Source organism: Carassius carassius, chromosome 18, assembly GCF_963082965.1.
Source record: "Carassius carassius chromosome 18, fCarCar2.1, whole genome shotgun sequence".
Classification (NCBI taxonomy): Eukaryota; Metazoa; Chordata; class Actinopteri; order Cypriniformes; family Cyprinidae; genus Carassius; species Carassius carassius.
This window is the reverse complement of record NC_081772.1, coordinates 490,921-512,348: the sequence shown is the minus strand read 5'-3', so window position 1 is coordinate 512,348 and position 21,428 is coordinate 490,921. Positions and strand designations below refer to the sequence as shown.

At 37.7% G+C, this 21,428-nt stretch overlaps 2 protein-coding genes across 2 annotated transcripts; one reads left to right on the top strand and one right to left on the bottom strand.

Moving 5' to 3' along the window:
• The first annotated feature begins 146 nt into the window (after window positions 1-146).
• LOC132092039 (ADP-ribosylation factor 6-like) lies at window positions 147-1,313 on the top strand. The gene is made up of 2 exons (XM_059498099.1): window positions 147-302; window positions 391-1,313. Exon 2 carries the CDS (start codon window positions 672-674, stop codon window positions 1,197-1,199), a length of 528 nt encoding a protein of 175 aa, XP_059354082.1. The 5' UTR covers window positions 147-302; window positions 391-671; the 3' UTR covers window positions 1,200-1,313.
• Window positions 1,314-15,907: 14,594 nt separating this feature from the next.
• LOC132091743 (armadillo-like helical domain-containing protein 4) lies at window positions 15,908-19,532 on the bottom strand. Its single transcript, XM_059497864.1, has 6 exons — window positions 19,466-19,532; window positions 18,156-18,407; window positions 17,095-17,238; window positions 16,966-16,997; window positions 16,092-16,223; window positions 15,908-16,003 (listed from the first exon to the last, which is right to left on the bottom strand). Exons 2-6 carry the CDS (start codon window positions 18,376-18,378, stop codon window positions 15,932-15,934), a joined length of 603 nt encoding a protein of 200 aa, XP_059353847.1. The 5' UTR covers window positions 18,379-18,407; window positions 19,466-19,532; the 3' UTR covers window positions 15,908-15,931.
• Between the last annotated feature and the right edge of the window lie 1,896 nt (window positions 19,533-21,428).

Genomic DNA, 21,428 nt, shown 5'->3' with positions numbered 1-21,428 from the left:
GTTTGGTAATCCCAATGTATCAAAGTCCAGTCTGTTTAATATTAACTACGTATTCGTGACGTGGCCGCCGTCTCTCCAATGGCAAATACACGCGTCATGAATATTAATGAGCAGAACCTTCGCCGTAGTAGAACCGAGCGTCAGAACGCCAAACAGCGCAGTGCGCCTGAGCGAAAAACAGAGGAAGTGGCGGCTGAAGCAGCTCCGCACCTTTTCCGGTAACACCGACTGAACGACCCGCACCGAGAGAGCGACCGGAGAGAACCGAGCCGGGGCACGCGAGAGGGGGGCTGTTATAAGAGGTAAATTTAGTGGGCTCATCGAAACTACAAGAACAAAGTTGTGTTTGACACCCCTCCCTTCTCTCATCCGCTTTCTCTCGTGTTTCAGGGACGGAAGAGAGGGAACTCGGGACGAACGACTGACGATCTGACGCGCGTCGGAAGGGAATGAGCGCTAAACCACCGCGACCCGATACCGGGTTCACTTTAATAAAGACTAGAGAGACGCGTCACAAATCCGCACATATATACCGACTTCAGTCTCTGAGTCGTGACGCTTGATTACAGTGCTGTGTGAGTTTTGAAAGCCAACCAATATATGTGCTTTTCTAATTGACCAAAAACTCGCTTTCCTCCAGCAACAAACCTTATATATGCACCGCCAAGAAGATGGGGAAGATGCTTTCGAAGATCTTTGGCAACAAGGAGATGAGGATATTGATGCTTGGACTTGACGCGGCGGGGAAGACCACGATCCTTTACAAGCTGAAGCTGGGACAGTCGGTCACCACCATCCCGACGGTGGGCTTCAACGTGGAGACCGTCACGTACAAGAACGTCAAGTTCAACGTGTGGGACGTGGGCGGTCAGGATAAGATCCGGCCGCTGTGGCGACACTATTACACCGGCACCCAAGGCTTGATCTTCGTGGTGGACTGTGCGGATCGCGACCGCATCGACGAGGCTCGACAGGAGCTGCATCGCATCATTAACGACCGCGAGATGCGCGACGCCATCATCTTGATCTTCGCCAACAAGCAAGACCTCCCGGATGCCATGAAGCCGCACGAGATCCAGGAGAAGCTGGGCTTGACTCGGATCAGAGATCGCAACTGGTACGTCCAGCCCTCCTGCGCCTCGGCGGGCGACGGACTCTACGAAGGGCTCACGTGGCTCACGTCCAACTACAAATCCTAACGCGCCCAACTAGAAGCAATCAACTTCTGTCTGTAAACTTCTTCGGTTTTACTCTCATTCTTTGATTTCGTTGACATGTAACCCGATTTTTCTTTCGTACACTCCTGTTGAATGTCTGTGGGCTCGTTTTTCCTGAATCCTGGAGGAAATTGGGTGTTTGTGTTTGGTTTGTCAGTCCAAAAATGGCAGCTTGTTTGTTGACTTCTGTGCCATCGCGTATCACCAATGTAAGACGAGCAGAGCTCTGAACTAAAGCAGAAAGATCTGACTGTGTTCTGTTGAAGAAACTGTCCTTGAAGGAGCTTTGGATTCAATATCTGGGTGTTTTCTGGAGGTGCTCTTCCAAAGACGTGGAGAAGCCAGGAACCAGTGATCTGAGCCTCATCTCGAGTGTTTCTAATCCAATCCAGACGACTTAAACCGGTTTCTATCTCCTCCAACCATAACCGCACAAATCACACCAAACCTCTTTTTCTCGTATACTAAATTAATGCTTTGTTTTATTATTTTGACATATTTGTTATGCTGAAGAAATAATAAAATCTATATATATGTATATATCCAGTATGATTATATCTTCTTGATGTGGAGGAAGGTTCAGGTTTTATTTAAGCACTGTAAAACAAACCCGATCTCTTCATCTTCAGTGTTTCTCCAGAACTAATCTCTAAACATCTGTAAATCATGACACGTTTACTGGGAACACCTTGAGTCTCGTTTTCTGAGAAACTGAGAAATTCGTTTTCCTTTCAATTATATGATTTTCTGAGCCCATTGACAGATATTTGTTCTTGTTTTAATCATAAACTCTCAGAAAACGAGACTTATTTTATGTCACTTGATTCTCCAGTAAATGTATGCTGATTTATGACTCATATTTGGACTGGAAAAAGACAGAAACACTGAGGAAGACCAGCACTGTTTTGCTGTAACGTATTTCTTCATTCTGTTTCTTAATTTTTCTTTACTTGGTTTAAAACAGTCTGAGAAACTCCAAGCACGTGCAGAATGTGATGGATTTTGTGTTTTTGCTCTGTTTTCACATGTATCTGAATTAGTGATGACGTCTTTGGTTTCAGGGTCGAATGACCTAATGTTTCCCGCAGGATCGTCTCTCCATTGATGTGTGGTTTGTTCGGAGGACAATATTTGTCTGAGATACAACTATTTGAAAATCTGGAATCTGAGGGAGCAAAAAAATCTAAATATTGAGAAAATCATCTTTAAAGTTGTTCAAATAAAGTTCTTAGCAATGCATATTACTTATCAAAAATAAAGTTTTGATACATTTACAGTAGGAGATTTACTAAATCTCTTCATGGAACATGATCTTTACTTAATATCCTAATTATTATTGGCATAAAAGAAAAATCTAACATTTTGACCCATACAATGTATTGTTGTCTATTGCTACAAATACACCTGTGTTACTGATGACTGCTTCTGTGACACTGGGACACAGATGAAAAACAAACATCTTTATGTCACACGTCAACAACTTTGACCTCATTTCTGAATGTTTAATGCTGTGACTAATGAATCTCAAGAAAACATGCTCCGCTCACATTTAATCGCTTAAAATAAGTCATATTACACTTAATGTAAATTAAGCTAATTAGCATAAATATTTTGTACTGTGATATTATTTTCAAAATTAAATAATTTCACCCACAGTAATTAAAACATATTAATGCTAAAATATAAATTATTAATTTATTTAAAAATTAAATGCAGTGCAACAAATGTTCCCAAGATGTATAAATATTTTTTGCTTTTTTATTTATTTTAAAATTTTTGTGCATTATTCAATTTGCTAGTAAAAAAAATGCTAAATTTCACACATAATTACAAAGAAATGGCAGGTAATCTTGAATAAAACGTAAAATTAAGTATTTTAATACAATACTTTGAAAAATATTTTTTGCATTTAGTATTATAGTAAATATAGTTTTTATTTTTATGATAATAATGAGAATAAATAAAAAGTAAATCCTGTTCTTTTTAACTTTTATGTGTCAAAGAATCCTGAAAAAAGCAACACAGTTTCCAAAAACACAACATTGTTAATTCTGATAATAAATCATCATATTATTCATGATTTCTGAAGATCATGTGACACTGAAGACTGGAGGAATGATGCTGAAAATACAGCGGAGCATCACAGAAATAAATTACACTTTAACACAGATTCACACAGAAAACAGATGTTTTATATTCTAATAATATATCAGAATTTTTACTGCATTTTTTATCAAATAAATGCATCCTTGGTGAGCAGAAGAGACTTTCTAAAAAGTCTAGTGTTAATTTCTCCATCAGTTTCTCTTGGTTGTGTTGCACTGATGCTGAAAGCTCTGTGTTTATCAGGAGTGATGCAGTAGAGTCATGATTTCTGTCAGTCCTGATCACAGATGTGTTTAGAAGAAACACTGGACCAAAGTGAAGTCAATGTGAGATTCCTGGCTCCACACACTAGAAAGTACAGAGTCCTTTATTAAAGCGCTTGTTTTCAGCAATAAACCAGGTAGAAGATCAGCCGTGTACTTCCCTTTGAGAAGGGCTCTAGCTCTTTTCCTTTAGTTTTAGATTCTTCTGATTGGTTTAGCGTTCGATGACGTGTATGCCATAGTCGTTTTAAAGTCATATTTTTCTACAAGACTGTGTTACTAAACTTTTGACCTGAGGTTTCACATATAGATTATATATAAATATATATATTATTTGTCTGTGCGTGATCTGGTTTGAGTCCAGGAGTGCTTGAAGACAGAATCCCATCCGTATGATGAATGTCTCCGGTCTCGGAGCTGTCCAGGATCTCTAGAAAACCTCTGATCGTTTCGCTTCTGAAACACTGCTGGAGCTTTATGGTAACTTTCATCACGAACAAACACTTGACAGTAAATCAGGGTTACTAATGATTATGTTAGTACAAATAACTTAACATTTTAAAGGAATAGTTCACCCTAAAATGAGCTTGAGTTGTAAATGTGGCCATACTTCGATCATCTGAGATCAGGATGAGTTTGTTTCTTCATCAGATTTGGAGAAATTGCATCACTTGCTCACTGCAAGTGAATGGGTGCCGTCAGAATGAGAGTCTGATAAAAACATCACAATAATCCACAGCACTCCAGTCCATCAGTGAACATCTGGAGAAGACAAAAGATGAAACACATCCAGCATTAAGATGATTTTAACTCAAACACATAGAGTCTATAATCCATAATAACACTTCCTCCAGTGAAAAAGTGTTCTGGTCTGAATCAGGAGAGAAATCTGCACAGATCAAGCAGCGTTTAAACTAATCTGTGAGAGACAACAGCAGATGCACTTTTTCACTGGAGGAAGTGTTATTATGGACTGTTTGGACTCTCATTCTGACGGCACCCATTCACTGCAGAGCATCCATTGATGCAATGCTACATTTCTCCAAACCTGATGAAGAGACCAACTATAACTCATAACTCTACAATCAAATCTACATCTGGAATGGTAAACATTTAGCAAAATGTCATTTTTGGGTGAGCTGCTGTAAATAAGTCTCGTGTAAAACTGTTGATGGAAGTTATTTAGTATAAAGCGTCAGCAGAACAATGACTGGATGAATAATGGTTACACGTTTGCCTACACACCTTGCACTGTGCGTCTCTGAGCATTATAAGCTACGCACTTGACCAAGCTTTGTATCGCAGGGTTTAGAGACAGAATAACTCTACTCTACCTCACAAGCTGTAGAACAGACCTCAGTTTAAGCCCGTATTTTTACAAGAGTCCTGACCTTTGACCTTTGACCTGACCACTGCCACGATGCACTCACACCCGTGTTTCTCACAGCAGACGGATCCCAAATGATGCTTAAACCCAAGGTGCACTGACAATCACAAATCATAGCGTGAATAAAAGTGATCTTTGCCTACCTTCAGACTGTTTCGGTTTCGTTCTTTACATTTACAGTCAGATATATTTATGTCAAGTCTTTAAAATGCCATCCGCAAATCAAGACGCATTTTACTGGAGATGCAAAAGTCTTGTTTTCTGAACAAGACTGAAATCACTTTTTATGCAGGGTGATCAAGGTACAGTAAAAGTTATTCATATTAATGTTTGAAAGCACACATATTCAGTCAATTCAATTCAGTCTTGTTTTTTTTTTGTTTTTTGCAAAATGAATTGTAATGGAGTAATGGGGGACAATTTAGTCATCTAGGAACATGAGATGGTATTTCTACTAACCCTTGAAAATCATTATTTAAGTGATGTTTGACTATTAAAATTATAGTTATTGTGAACCACTTTTTTCGTTTTGTTTTTATAACTGTACTTCCTTAAAGTTTCATTTAAAAAAAAAGAAATCAGAAGAGATGATTCGTGAACCCTTTCCGAAGTCCCGATCTGAATCAAATGATTCGCGATCCGATTAGAACGCTTCCAAACTGAATCGTTTTGCGACGCAATGCTTTTCACTAATTCAGAGTTTCGAAAAGCTCTGTATCACCAACACTGTACGTGCTTCTTAAAATCATTGCAAGTGATGTAGAAATTCAAAAATGAATGACACTTTTGATCTGATTTTTGATAGTGAATCGCTTGAACTGAATGATCGAAGTCACGAGTTTGAATCAATCAGAGCGGATCTCTTCCTCTTTTCTCGTCTTCAGTCATGTTTACACGACATTGTCATCATTACTACTGGTTAAATTAGCTAGTTTTGAAATATTAACTAAAATAAGATTTAATATGTTAATTACACTTACACAGTTACACTTTTTGCCATTTTGAATTGTGTATCATATTTCAACAATAAATCAAACCTTATATAATTATGAAATCCCCAAGATGTTGTTTCTAAGATGGAAGAATGCAGTTTTTGTAACATGGGAAATATGGTTTTCAAAAGACAAGTTGCTGTCTAATATAACACCCAGATTTCTGACTGTACAGGAAGTAGCAGTGCATCCGTCTAGTTGCAGATTGTAATCTACAAGATTCTGTGTAGTGTTTTTTGGTCCAATAATTAATATCTCTGTCTTATCCGAATTTAATTGGGGAAAATTATTGGTCATCCAATCTTTTACATTTTTAACACACTCTGTTAGCTTAGATAATTAGGAAGTTTCATCTGGTCTCGTTGAGATATATAGCTGAGTATCATCAGCATAACAGTGGAAGCTAATTCCGTATTTTCTAATAATATTACCAAGGGGCAACATGTATATTGAAAATAGAAGGGGACCTAGGACGGATCCTTGTGGCACTCCATATTTTACTGATGATAAATTAGATGACTCCCCTTTTAAGTAAACAAAATGGTAGTGATCAGACAGGTAGGATCTAAACCATCTTAGAGCCTGGCCTTGAATACCTGTATAGTTTTGTAATCGATCTATGAGTATGTCATGATCTATGGTGTCGAACGCAGCACTAAGATCAAGTAAGACTAGACAACATGTTGTTGGTTTAGATACAGTGATAAGTTTATTTAGCTCTTCCTGTCCTTTTTTTTGTAAAGCACTGCAGTTTATCTTTGGGTGCGATGGATGAAACTGAAGTGTTAGACGCTGTAGAATCTACATTCGCTATTGTATTTCTAATGTTATCTATTTTATCAGTGAAGAAATTCATAAAGTCATTACTATTTAACGTTGGTGGAATATTTGAATCAGGTGGCGTCTGGTAATTTGTTAATTTAGCCACTGTGCTAAATAAAAACCTTGGATTGTTTTGGTTATTTTCTATGAGTTTGTGGATATGCTCTGCCCTAGCAGTTTTTAGAGCCTGTCTATACCTGGACATACTGTTTTTCCATGCAATTCTAAAAACTTCCAAGTTAGTTTTTCTCCATTTGCGTTCAAGACTACGAGTTACTTTCTTGAGAGAGTGAGTATTACTGTTATACCATGGCACAGTACGTTTTTCTCTAACCTTTTTCAATTTGATGGGGGCAACAGCTTCTAATGTATTAGAGAAAATAGTGCCCATGTTGTCAGTAATTTCGTCTAATTCATGTGTATTTTTGGGTACAAATAACAGTTGAGATAGTGATTAATTTGAGTCAGTTTGGGAGTTCGGAGCAGGTTCGCGAATCATTTGAGTCAGTTTGGGGATCGCGAATCATTTGAGTCAGTTTGGGAGTTCGAAGCGGGTTCGCGAATCATTTGAGTCAGTTCGGGAGTTCGAAGCGGGATCGCGTATCATTTGAGTCAGTTCGAGAGCTCGGAGCGGGTTCGCGAATCATTTGAGTCAGTTCGGGAGTTCGGAGTGGGATCGCGAATCATTTGAACCAGTTCAGGAGTTCGTAGCGGGTTCGCGAATCATTTGAGTCAGATTGGGAGTTCGGAGCGGGATCGCGAATCATTTGAACCAGTTCGGGAGTTCGGAGTGGGATCGCGAATCATTTGAACCAGTTCAGGAGTTCGTAGCGGGTTCGCGAATCATTTGAGTCAGTTCGGGAGTTCGGAGTGGGATCGCGAATCATTTGAACCAGTTCAGGAGTTCGTAGCGGGTTCGCGAATCATTTGAGTCAGATTGGGTGTTCGGAGCGGGATCGCGTATCATTTGAATCAGTTCGGGAGTTCGGAGTGGGATCGCGAATCATTTGAACCAGTTCAGGAGTTCGTAGCGGGTTCGCGAATCATTTGAGTCAGTTTGGGAGTTCGGAGCGGGATCGCGTATCATTTGAATCAGTTCGGGAGTTCGGAGTGGGATCGCAAATCATTTGAACCAGTTCAGGAGTTCGTAGCGGGTTCGCAAATCATTTGAGTCAGATTGGGAGTTCGTATCGGGTTCGCGAATCATTTGAGTCAGTTTGGGAGTTCGGAGCGGGATCGCGTATCATTTGAATCAGTTCGGGAGTTCGGAGTGGGATCGCAAATCATTTGAACCAGTTCAGGAGTTCGTAGCGGGTTCGCGAATCATTTGAGTCAGTTTGGGAGTTCGGAGCGGGATCGCGTATCATTTGAACCAGTTCAGGAGTTCGTAGCGGGTTCGCAAATCATTTGAGTCAGATTGGGAGTTCGTATCGGGTTTGCGAATCATTTGAGTCAGTTTGGGAGTTCGGAGCGGGATCGCGTATCATTTGAATCAGTTCGGGAGTTCGGAGTGGGATCGCAAATCATTTGAACCAGTTCAGGAGTTCGTAGCGGGTTCGCGAATCATTTGAGTCAGTTTGGGAGTTCGTATCGGGTTCGCAAATCATTTGAGTCAGATTGGGAGTTCGTATCGGGTTCGCGAATCATTTGAGTCAGATTGGGAGTTCGGAGCGGGATCGCGGATCATTTGAATCAGTTCGAGAGTTCGGAGCGGGTTCGCGAATCATTTCCCAGCTGGCATTTACGTTAGGTACCATGGTTGAATCAACGTTGAATTACCTTTCGATTTTGCAAATTGGATCAACGTTGACATCACGACATTGATTCACCGTTTTACCTTCATCGCGGGTGAATTAGGGTCATTTTGCAGACCTTGGATTAACGCTGAATGAGGTGTTGATTTTGAAATGTTAATCAACGTTGATAACACGATGTTGTTTCACCGTCGTACCTGGCACCATGTATAAATACACACTTGTATGTTCAATTAGAAACTAGTTTGCATTTAGATCAACAGTACATGATAAAGTATAACATTCAAATGACTGGCAGCAATGACTTTACAATCAACTTCAAAAAAACTACCACATGCTCAAAATTGTAAAACAGCAGTTTTATTTTGGAAATATACTGTATAAAACAGATGAAAATAATGGCAAACTTTATTTTTGCAGAGTATGCATGGATGTATTGTTAAAAACATGTAGAACAATCCAAATACAATAATATTTAAGGGTTTTTGTCAAATGTTTTTGCATATAAATGCATATTTTTTGCAGCACTTGCAAGACAAACCCTTGTACCTTTATGACTAAAACCAGTGGATCTTTTATTTTGGTGGGAAAACCACAGTTTCTGTTAAAAACATGTTTTAGTAATGTGTCTCATTACAAGAGATGTGTACATTTGTGCAGTGAAAATGTGTTGCACAGTTCGAGAAAGGAACCTTCAACCAGTTGATTTCTAACGGGAACCCCCCCCCCCCCCCCCCCGGACTGTGTCTTCTTTACCGTGGGGAATGCAGAATGAGATTTCTACCAAAGGGGACTCTAAAATGTTAGACCCAACAGCCTCGTGCATATAGTGTGGTTGTGCTTCGGGTGATCCTTGAAAGAGTCCCAGCACTAGGTCCATTCTGACGCCGTCCCCTCCACTCTCTCCCACTTGTGCACTTTCTGTACCGTCCTGTATAAACATTTACATTTAATCATTTAACAGACGATTTTATCCAAAGCGACTTACAAATGAGAACAATAGAAGCAGTCAGGTCAACAAGAGAAAAACAACAGTACACAAGTGCCATGACAAGTCTCAGTTAGTCTAGTACAGAACACATAGCCAGGTGTTTTTTTATTTAATATGAAAGACAAGAAAAGAAGGAAAAGTGCTCGTGTTAGTTGATTAAGTGCTGGCAAAAAAGATGGGTCTTTAGATGTTTCTTGAAAATAAGTAAAGACTCAAAGCTGTACGAATTGAGATTGGGAGGTCATTCCAGCAGAAGAAGAAGAAGAAAAGATCGCGAGAGTGATTGTGAACTTCTTTGGGATGGCACCACAAGGCGTCGTTCACTTGCAGAACACAAACTTCTGGAGGGCACATAAGATTTAACCAGTGAGTTTAGGTATGTTCACAATGTTTCACAATAACTTTGATATTGTGAAATATATTTGACTGAAAACTGAATACAAAATAAATCACAGAATATTTTCACTTTACAGTTCAGCAACAGTGAGGTTGGAAACAAAGTGGACAACACTATTCATTAAACACTTATTTAATGTATTCAGATGAAAATGTACAATATTAACAAATTATTCACAAGCAGTGTTTTCAGAGCCCCCAGTTACACTGTTTTAATCAGAACACTAGCATTACAGTGTAGGAAAACAAGTCAAATCTAATTCAGTACATTTGTATTAAACTAAGTACAATCAAATCACAATCACAAAAGCTCAAAGCATCTCTAGCAGAAGTGACAGTGCAATGGAGCAGATGAACAATTTCTTACCAATGTTTCAAGAACAAGCTGATCCTTGATGACTCTACAAGAGGAAAGAAGAAATGGTTTACTGAAAAGTTCTTAAAAAGCAGGATTTCATTTTATACCATTTCTTTAAACCATTGGTTCTCAAACTTTTTATACCAAGTACCACTTCAGAAAATATTTGTTATTAAATATTAAGTTCCACCATAATGACCAACATTATATTTCAGCAGCGTAGTAGACCAAACTATTCAGCTACAGCTCTACAGTTAAAAAATGAGGCAGTTTTATTCTAATAAGAATATTAATTGTTGTCAGCCACTTTACAATGGGAAATACAGTTTGAACATTAACACTACACTGTGCTTACGTACAGGGAAATGAAAATAAAGTTTAAATTAAAATGTAATTTTAAATGTAATTATGTAACAAAAGTTACAAAACTGTACTGTACATTGACTGTAACATACTTAAATGTGAAAAAAAAACTTAATCAAAGATTAAATTAAAATGTATTAACATTAATTCGTTTAATTTATTGATTCACCTGCGTAACCACTAGAGAGGGTCTGACACTTTCAGAACCATGGCTTTAAACAATCCTATTCATTTTCATTAATTCATTAAAATTGCACCGACATTTGCACTTATATGTTTCAGAAAACACTTTGAAACTATTATAAGAATAAAAAACATATATAATGCACCTAATGCATGGAATTCATATCAGGAAAATGTGGAAAAATCTCTAAAAGACAGATATTTACACATAACTTAACACAGTAGGTGAGCATCTAACTTGATCATCTGTGATAAAGCAATGCAAAAATACACACACGGGTATTTATTTATCTTCTGCAGGTTACATGTCCTTTAAGCTACCCATTTGTAAACTCTGGTTATACTTTACTATTTTCAAAAGATAATAAAGATAGCGATTTTCTTACCTCATTTTGCCAGTATGTTTGCAGGACCTCGCAGAACACATCTGACCCTTCTTGTGTTCACAGTTTTTGTTCTCCATTGACATGTCACGACTCAAATTCGCTCAAAATAAAGAAAAATTAACAGGCAAATATTAAATAATTTGGGACCGACCGAGCGGTCAGTTATAACGAGCAGCAGCTCACAGTCAGCCGCCTCACTCACAGAAAGACGACAATAACGGTCATATTTTTAAATGTAGAAAGGCGCGAACCGATTCATTGTCCAGTTTCCTGAATGACAGCCAGATTGACCAATCATGATCGAAGTAATAATAGCCTAAAGAACCTTTTTGCCAAAAGGGTTTTTTTTCTTGTCATTATAGAACCTTTTTAGCATAAAAGGTTCTTTTGAGTTGAGAAAAGAACCCTATGGTTCTATATAGAACCCCAATGAACCCTTTTTTCTAAGACTGTGTTGTCATAACGTTCACCTTGGAGATTGAAAACGTTTCTTTTTTGAGACCCCAGGAGCCCAAATTCAGACCCAGAACAATAAAACCCACAGAAGAGGTGGGAGTTCAAAGGAGGAATCTTTATATTACCAAACTGCAGGGAGAGGAAGAGTAGATATAAGTCATGATCTGCAAGATTAACCACAATCTGATGCGATCCGACCACCTCAGAGAAAACCAGTGTTGAGCTGCTCCAAGAGCTTTTGAAGCACAGCAGCTGTGGTCAAAGAGTTCTCGTGTAATATAGTATCTCTCGTATACTTTGCATCCCAAGCACCCGTTGCATTCTTATCATGGGTTTGTATTCTGTTTTATTTATTAAGTTTTTATTTATGAAAACATATGGGTAGCAAAATTAAATTAGAAATGAAATAAGCAAAATGGCAATGTGTTTCTGTATTTTAATGTACATTTTCCCAAACAAATGTTTAATATTTAGTGCAAAATGAAACATCTATTATATAGTTTACATTTGCCATTTCCTACACTAGTTTTAATATGCAAAATAAAAACATATTTTAATGCTTTATAAGTTGCAAAATTCAAATGAACATATATTACACAAATTGATTAGATGTGTTTAATATGTCCAAGCAAAAACTGTAGTAAAATTATCATTTAAATGCAGTTTTTCCTAAATAAATTTTGACTTGGGGGTAGGACACGTGGGATTGCATTTTCATCATAATACAGCGTGATAATTGTAGCAAAATACAGTGAGAGTTTCAGAATGCATTCTGAGCCAAAGGTGCTGCAAAGTGGTGTTTTAAATTTCTATTATTCTTAGTGCAATGAAGAAGTGGATTGACACTTAAAATACAAGATGTTTCAATTGCATTTTCACTTAATACCTCGTGATGAATAAAAAGTCAATGTGGATTTGAAATGCGTTTGAAAATGCAGCACGCCCCTGGCTTTTCAATCGTTCGGCTATATTATATATATATATAATCCCATTCCAATCCTGTTAGACCTTTGTTAATTTTTTGAACACTAATGAAGATCCTTTTTAATGAAATCTGACAGCTGTACTGTATTGGACGTTGAAATGGTAGTTGCATAGGCTGTCAATGGAGGGACAGAAAGCACAGATATTTCATTAAAAATACTCTTCATTTGTGTTTCAAAGATGAATGGAAATCGTATGGATTTGAAATGGTATGAGGGAGAGTAACTGATGACAAAATTCACATTTTGTGCTTTTTAAATAATGTTGTGTTCTATGGGGAAATGGTGTCATTTTACTTGACTATTGACTATAAGTCTGTAGCAGTTGTTAATAATGACAGCCCTGTCTTTGTATTAATTTTTACCCCATGTATTTGAAAATGTATTCTTTGTGACCACAATTTGGTGCAACACCAATATTGTACAGGTACCTGTTCATGATTTCTTTTTTCTGCATGCTGCTGTTTAAATTAAAAATTGTTCTATAATACAAACATTTTCAATGGTGCTTTTCACATTGTTAAATTGATGTCATAATATTTTGGTCTTCACCTGTTTAAGGCAAATAAAAGCTACTGAACGCATTTTTAAGAATGTTCACGTGAGGTAAAAATAAACCATGTTCAATTTGTACATATTGTGCTGGATTTATTTGATACAGAAAGCTGTTAAAAAGCTGTCAATCAAAATGTACCTGTCGGGCTCGGGTCCTGTCGGGCCTAACTTTTATGGCCTGATTACAGCTCTAAGCTGTATATGGATAGGCATTTTTAACTAATTTAGTAGCTAGTTCTAATTACGTTTTCCACGCGTGTTTAGGTGTGATATGTGAACTCGTATTTTTTGTTTTAATGATGTGCCTTTTAACAGTATCAAGTATATTCAAAAAGTAAACAAATCGTGCCTAAAAAGTGCACGCATCTAGACTAATGTAAAGTTACATGATGAAGTCATACTAGTGCGCGTGTGCATTTTGAGTGCGTTCTTTCACTGCATTATTCGGTGTATTCAAATGCATTTATGGATGCATGTGTATGATCACAAAATTCAAGATATGGGGGTTAGAAAATGTATATATTTATATCATTTTATGTAGTTTATCAATATCACACGAAGAGTGCCATTTCAGTTTTTCTCCAAAAATCAGCACGATTAAAATGTGATATTAAGTTACTACAAACAATAATTTAATTACAAATACAAAATGTTGCAGAATAATGTCATATATGAATGAATAATAGCCTAAAGAACCTTTGTGCCAAAACCCCAATGAACCCTTTTTTTTTAAGAGTGTTGTCCAGTGTTGGCTAGTAACGGGTTATTAGTTACTTTTGACAATAACTAATACTGTAACGCATTACTTTTTAAATTAATTAACTCTGTTACCGTTACCATATGGTGCATTGTCCGTTACTTTTTAAAAAATTAATACATTTTGACTGAAGTGCAGCCGAACCTGTTTGCAGCAGCGACGCATTGTAGGATTGGTGGACGCCAACCACTGTAAACATGAAGACGCACTGTGGGCGTGTTTCCATTTATTCAAGTAGAAGCCACTTTAGTTTTTGATTCTGAATATATTATTCAGGTGTTTTGTTATTTATTTCAGAAACCCTTGTTATATACAATATTCAGTTTGTGCTGGTCTGACTTAATCAAAATAGTGTTTAAAAATTACTTTCTGTTTTACTTTGTGTTTGTATAGACCATAACGCGGATGTGCATAACGATCGGCCAATCGTGATCGGAGCAGTCCTAGTTAAAAGTAACTTTTTAGTTACCTTTTTAAAGAACTTTCTTTAATGTTCCCATTAATGTGCTTTTATGCAGTACATTAATGCATTACTTTTTGGTGTAAGTAATCAACAAAGTAATTGAGTTACTTTTTGAATTAAGTTACTAGTAACTGTAACTAGTTCTTAGTAAGTAGCACAACACTGGTAACCAATCACACGGGATTCTGTTGAGCTCATGAATGCATTGGCCAATCAGAGGCATTCAGATGAATCTGCCTGAATGCTCTCACCATAAACAAAGTGCAGATGTGTGTACGAAACGTAAGATATTAATTTCACAGTATAAACAGCTTTAAAAATGAACTGATCATGTTGCACAGGTGTGCTTTTCAGTGGATTGGTTAGAAGTGCATGTATGTGTGTATGCTTGACAAGTAATTGACACACATTTTCTTAAAGATTAGGGCATATTTGATTGTTCTTAAACCTTTGCTTGTTGGTAAGATTGCTTTACCCTTATTAGTGATGAATGAAGATCTGCTGCATATTATAGGAAGAAGTGTGAGCTCAAAACAACGAGGCGTGTAATTAATCAGTTCCAGAAAGAGAAACAAAACTTGTGTTAACTGAAAGAAAACAAGCTGACAACAAGATGGAAATCTCAATTTGGTCATTATATACAGCATAACCAGAGATTTATAAGCAATTATTTGAAGGCCAGTCTGTTTTGATGAGGAGCACCAGCATTTTTTTATCCTTAAAAATTAAAATAAATAAATTTGTAACAGTAAAAGAAAGCACTACAAAAATACGTGATTAGATCTTTTATTTTAGTGTATTTACAGTGAAGTGTTCACATTTGTAGGACACTGAACACACTCTTACTGTAAAGATATTTCACAACTTTGATAAAAACACCCTGCAGTGAATCAGATGAAACACAAACACGTCACATGATGAGATCATATTGTCATGACGACATGAAAACAACATCAGAACGATCATATTTGACAGACGTTTCAGGTGATATTAATGTTTCTGAACTGATGATGGCATTTTAATAAAATAATAATGTTATTCTTTATATTTTATGGACTAAAACCTGAAAAATAGCAAGAAATAAACACACATACGTGTGGTTATACTGTTTTGAGTTACTAAAAATGAACATTCACCCAAGACACTTTATTTAAAAAAAAACAAAAACATTTTGTTACTTGAAATACAATTAAAAATAAAATATTTTTTAGTTTGCAAGATTTAATTTCTCATTTAAATTTAATATTCAATGTTCAAACACACACACACATACACACACACACACATTCATACATATATAAATGAAAACATAAAATATATAAATAAAAAGTGCCAAAATATATTATTAAAACGTATAATAGCATCTCAATGATGTTTCTCAAAAGAGTGTAAATGCTTGAGAAAGAAAAGGTTCTTATTGTGATTCTGAAAGACGATTCTGGGTCTAAATGATCTGAGTGTATATCCTCAGTGTTTGTGTGAAGCACAGGTGGTTCTGGTCAGAACTCGTCTTCTGAGCTGTCGGCCAGCAGCATGGCGTTGTCTGGTCCGCTGCGCACTGCTCTGGGGGGCTGAAAATCATCCACATTGAAGGGAAATCACTCCGATTGAAAGGTAAAGGATGGAAGATGAATCTACTGAAGACTGTGATGATGGTACCTTCCTCCTCTGGTGTTTGAAGCTGTTCCTCCTGCGATGGATCGCTCTGATGCTGTAGAGAGCTCCGACCAGAAGAAGAGCTCCAGCGATCCCAATCCCCACCGGAGCCAACATCCCTGACACATAACCAGCCTACAGACACCAGCGAGCGCTTTAGAGCTTCTGAGAGACTCTTCTGCTCACTGACGCTGCATTTATTTGATCAGAAGCTTGGGAAATATTTTACTGTTTAAATCATCTGTTTTCTGTGTGAATCTGTGTTAAAGTGTAATGTATTTCTGTGATGCTCCGCTGTATTTTCAGCATCATTCCTCCAGTCTTCAGTGTCACATGATCTTCAGAAATCATGAAAATATGATGATTTACTGCTCAAGAAACATTTCTGATTATTATTATTTTTGAAAATATTAAAATGTTTGCAGAAATTGTGCTACGTTTTATTTTTCATGATTCACAGATAAATAGAACGTTAAGGAACATTATTGTAACATTATAAATGTCTTTACCGTCACTTTTGATCAATTAAATTCATCACAGATGAATAAAAGTACTTTAATGATAATGCATCACAGTTTCCAAAGAAATATTGAGCAGCACAACTGTGTTCAACATTGATAATAATCAGAAATGTTTCTTGAGCAGTAAATCATCATATTTTCATGATTTCTGAAGATCATGTGACACTGAAGACTGGAGGAATGATGCTGAAAATACAGCGGAGCATCACAGAAATAAATTACACTTTAACACAGATTCACACAGAAAACAGATGATTTACATTAGAATAATATTTCACAATTTTTAAAGACCTTGATGAGCAGAACAGACTTCTTTAAGAATAATCTGGAAGTGCAGTTTTCCAGAGCATCAGTACCTTCTCTCTGATAAGCTCCACCCAGCTCCGCACTGCAAACACACAGAGAGAGAGAGAGAGAGAGAGAGAAGTCTCTTTATAATGATGAAGAACCGAGGAGATGGATGTGATCCGGCGCTCGACTCTCACCCAGGCCCTGGTTCCGCTGCACCCAGACGGGAGGAGGAGGAATCAGGCTGTACGGCGGGGCCATGGTGCTCTCTGTCAGGTCCTCTTCGCTGTCCTCCTCATCAGAGTCCACCTCCTCATCCTCTTCATCTTCATCAGGCTCCTCTGTAACACAGAGATGTTCAGCTCTCAGCGTTCGGACACAAGCGCTGCTGATCTGAACACACGACAAACCTTTCGATTCGGGATCAACCATCAGAGGCTGATGGGTAACAGAGTGCTGCGTGACATCATCACCCGCTGGACCAATCAGAACCACTTATATCAGCTTTATAACTTAATATATCAACAATCTACATCAGAAGTTAGACAGCAGATGTTGTTTGTATAGAGCGATGACGTATTTCTTTAAACCAAAGTCTTGAAAAGATGGTTGCTAACAAGTGTCAGTGAATGGGTGCCGTCAGAATGAGAGTCTGATAAAAACATCACAATAATCCACAGCACTCCAGTCCATCAGTGAACATCTGGAGAAGACAAAACCTGAAACACATCCAGCATTAAGATGATTTTAACTCAAATACATAGAGTCTATAATCCATAATAACACTTCCTCCAGTGAAAAAGTGTTCTGGTCTGAATCAGGAGAGAAATCTGCACAGATCAAGCAGCGTTTAAACAGCTCTAAACAACAACAGCAGATGCACTTTTTCACTGGAGGAAGTGTTATTATGGATGCTGTGCTGTGGATTATTGTGATGTTTTTATCAGACTCTCATTCTGACGGCACCCATTCACTGCTGAGCATCCATTGATGAGACACTGATGCAGTGCTACATTTCTACAAACCTGATGAAGAAACAAACTGAGGGTGAACACATTTACAGCAGATTGTAATTTTCAGATTAACTGTTTCTTTAATTTGTGAAGACTGTTAGGATGACTCAAACTCTTACTGGTCACTGAGCTTTCTTTCTGCAATAATACAAAAGCCAATAGAAAAATCATATTGGGCTTTATTTGAGGGAATCAGTGAAGCTCCAGAAGTATGTCATCACTGCTGCTCTGTTATATATTCTCACGTTGTGTCGTCCCATGATGCTCTGCTTCCGGATGGGGTTCTGTGATTGGCTCTGTCGTTCCTGAGAGACGGACATCAGAGGAAGTGTGATCCGTATCCATGGACACCATCCGCTCCACGGTTACGGGCGCTGGCGTCATGGTGACAGACGGTCCAGATGATGCTCTTGGTGCTGTGATGTCTTCAAACGGCTCAAAGATCAAAGGAAGGTCTTCGGAGGACATGGTGGCCTGAGACGAGACGCTCACTTCCTCTGGAGAAGGAAGTAGAGGACAGACACAAGCCGTCAAAATACCTGAATCACTTCTCATGTTCTCAGAAAACCCCAGTCATCTCACACACGTCACAAAAACCTCAGACTGGGCTCAGATTTGCTGAAGGTGTAAAAATAAAAAATATCGTTTTTGTTAATATTTAGAATTAAATGTAACTTTTATATTTATTTTGTCCAAGTTTTAGTCGTTTTTTGTGTTTTTGTCATTTTTACAAAAATATGTCTGTAGAAGTTTTTATTTCAGTTTTAGTTATTTTAGTGCATCAAGTTAAACTAAATCAAAATATGAAAAGCTGATTCTGAATAAACAGTAACTGAAATAAAATGTTTTTTTATTCCCAGTAACAGGTAAAGATTTAGTAATTTTTCTGTGTGTTTTTCTCATATATTTTATATATATATATTTTTTTTTATAGGGAAATGAACTGATTTGTAAGAACTATAATACGCAGTTCAGTCAAAAATGGTTGCTGCTCATTTTGCGAAGAGAAATAAATGATCTAGTAAAGCTTTGAGAAGTCGTCTGCATTTTCTTTTTATCATCCATGATGTATTATTGATGCATGAATGTTTTCTAAACGCTGCGTCTGAAACAATGACTCGACTGATATTTGACACATGTTGACTTAATGTCAGACATCGTGAGCCAAGAAGATCAAAACCATCAGGACGTGTGAGCATGAATAATGTGTGTCGCCTCTTTTAGCAGCCAGCTCTCAGAATAGAAAGTAATTAGGCTGTCGGCGGCGTCCGCTGAGGGCTCGAAGTGGAGCGGGACGCTCTCAGACTCATCAGCTTCATTCACTGTGATTTAGAGACTCTACCACACTGTTACTGAACACAACGGATCTGATAATGACTCTGTTGTTTTCTGCTTCACAGCTTCATGATGCATTTTGGAACATGAACACTTTCCTGTTTACTTCTGTGAAGCTGCTTTGAAACAAACTAACTCGACTTCATCCAGTCGAACACAAATCCAAAAGTTTGGACACACCTTCAGTGACTCCGAGTGAAGATGGACATGGTTCCCTCACCTGTCTGCAGATGATCGGCTTCTGTCCAGGTGTCCGGAGCGTCCAGCAGTCTGGAGCTGAAGTCTGAGTCTGACCGAAGAGACACAGGGACATGAGCGTCTCCAGCTGTGTTCTGTCTCTCGTCAGTCCTGTCCTCGTTTCCGTCCGCTGCAGATGTTTGTGAGGAAGTGATGGGGAGCGTGAGACTGGAGGAGTCTGAAGCCCGTGATCTGTCCATCAGAGATGACGATGACTCTTTCTCTTCTCCATGGAGGTCTCCTGGGTGTCTCCCGTGAGGGACGGCCCAGCTTACGAGACACAGCGCCACCAACAGGAGACTTTGGAGAGTTGCAGCGGTGAACATTGTGGATCCGTCCAGCTGAAACCAGATCTGAAACACCAATGCACACTTCCTGAAGAAGAGAAAATCCCAAGCGCTGTGCTATGAACTCAAGATGTTGCTCTTTATATAAATAAAAGATTGTTTATATTTTTATATTATGGACATGAGGGGCATGCATTGCTTTTGGACATTCAACTTTAACACCAAGGGTGTAGGTTTGAATCCTAAAACTCTGAGTCAGTCGTCGCTTCACAAAATGATTCACTCCAATTGGATCGCCAATCGTTTTTTAATGACTTCTTTTTTTAGGAAATATCAGTCCATTAAAAGCAGTAGTATACAGTTATAAAAGCAAAATAATTAAAGAAAGAAAGTACCCAAATATACATAACTAGAGAAAATTAACTGTGGTTTTATTACAGTAATGTTTGTTGGTAACACTTTAAGGTTCCATTATTTAATGTTAGTTCAAACAATAAACAACACAGTATTTATGAATCTTTGTTAATGTTAGTTAATGAAAATACAGTTGTTCATGTTATTTCACAGCGCATTAACTAATGTTAACAAGTACAACTGTTGATTTTAATAATGCATTGGTAAATGTTCAAATGAACTAAGATTAATAAATGCTGTGGAAGTGTTGTTCATGCTTAGTTCATGGAAACTAATGAACATTATTGTAAAGTGTTACCATTTTTATATAACCACAGTTTTACTACAAATACTATAAAACATGTTTAAAGCATGGTTAGGCTGATTTGTGGTTACTATGATTTAACTATACAGTAACCAATGGGGTTTGGGTCAAAAGGGATGTTTTTCCTTGTTAACAACAATAACAACATTAAAAACAGTAAAAAGTAGCCTCAGTCAAACCCTTGAGCACAATAATAATATATCTTAGATTTGCCTATATTTGAATGTTATGTGCTGCTAGTTTATCCATCATTCTGTAAAAGTCTGCATTTTCTTGCTCTTTCAGTTCTGCAGCAGTAACTTGCCACACACACACACACACACACACACACAGTGTCTAAAAATAGCACTAAGCTCGTCTCAGAGAAAATGCGCGCGACTCTTTCATGCAGACATGTTCATGCATTATTGCTCTGTTTGCATCCTTTCATACCAACATTCTTGCAGACGCGCGCGTGATTTCTGGACCGTCACTGTCAGAATGTGTGTGTGCGTGCGTGCGTGCGTGCGTGTGTGTGTGTGTGTGTGTGCGTGCGTGTGTGTGGGGCAGATTCCCTCGAGTCCTGCGCGTGACCGCATGCAGAAACTGACTGCTCCACTTCATAACGAGGTAAACACACAGAAGGACAGAAACGAGGCTCTCCTCACCTGCGCGTGAACATCAGCAGCAGCTCTGAGCTCTGTCTGCGTCAGATCAGATCCAGCCGCGCGCCACGCCCCGCATACACTGCACGAACTATTGTTATGATTATTTATTAATTATGTTTTGTAATTATATTTTTATTATTATTAAACTTTCTGAATTAATTTACAAATACATTTACAAATTGTTTACACTCATAACCAAACTTTGGCTTCAAATTACTATTATTATTATTATTATTGACCACTATTGCTATTTATATATATATATATATATATATATATATATATATATATATT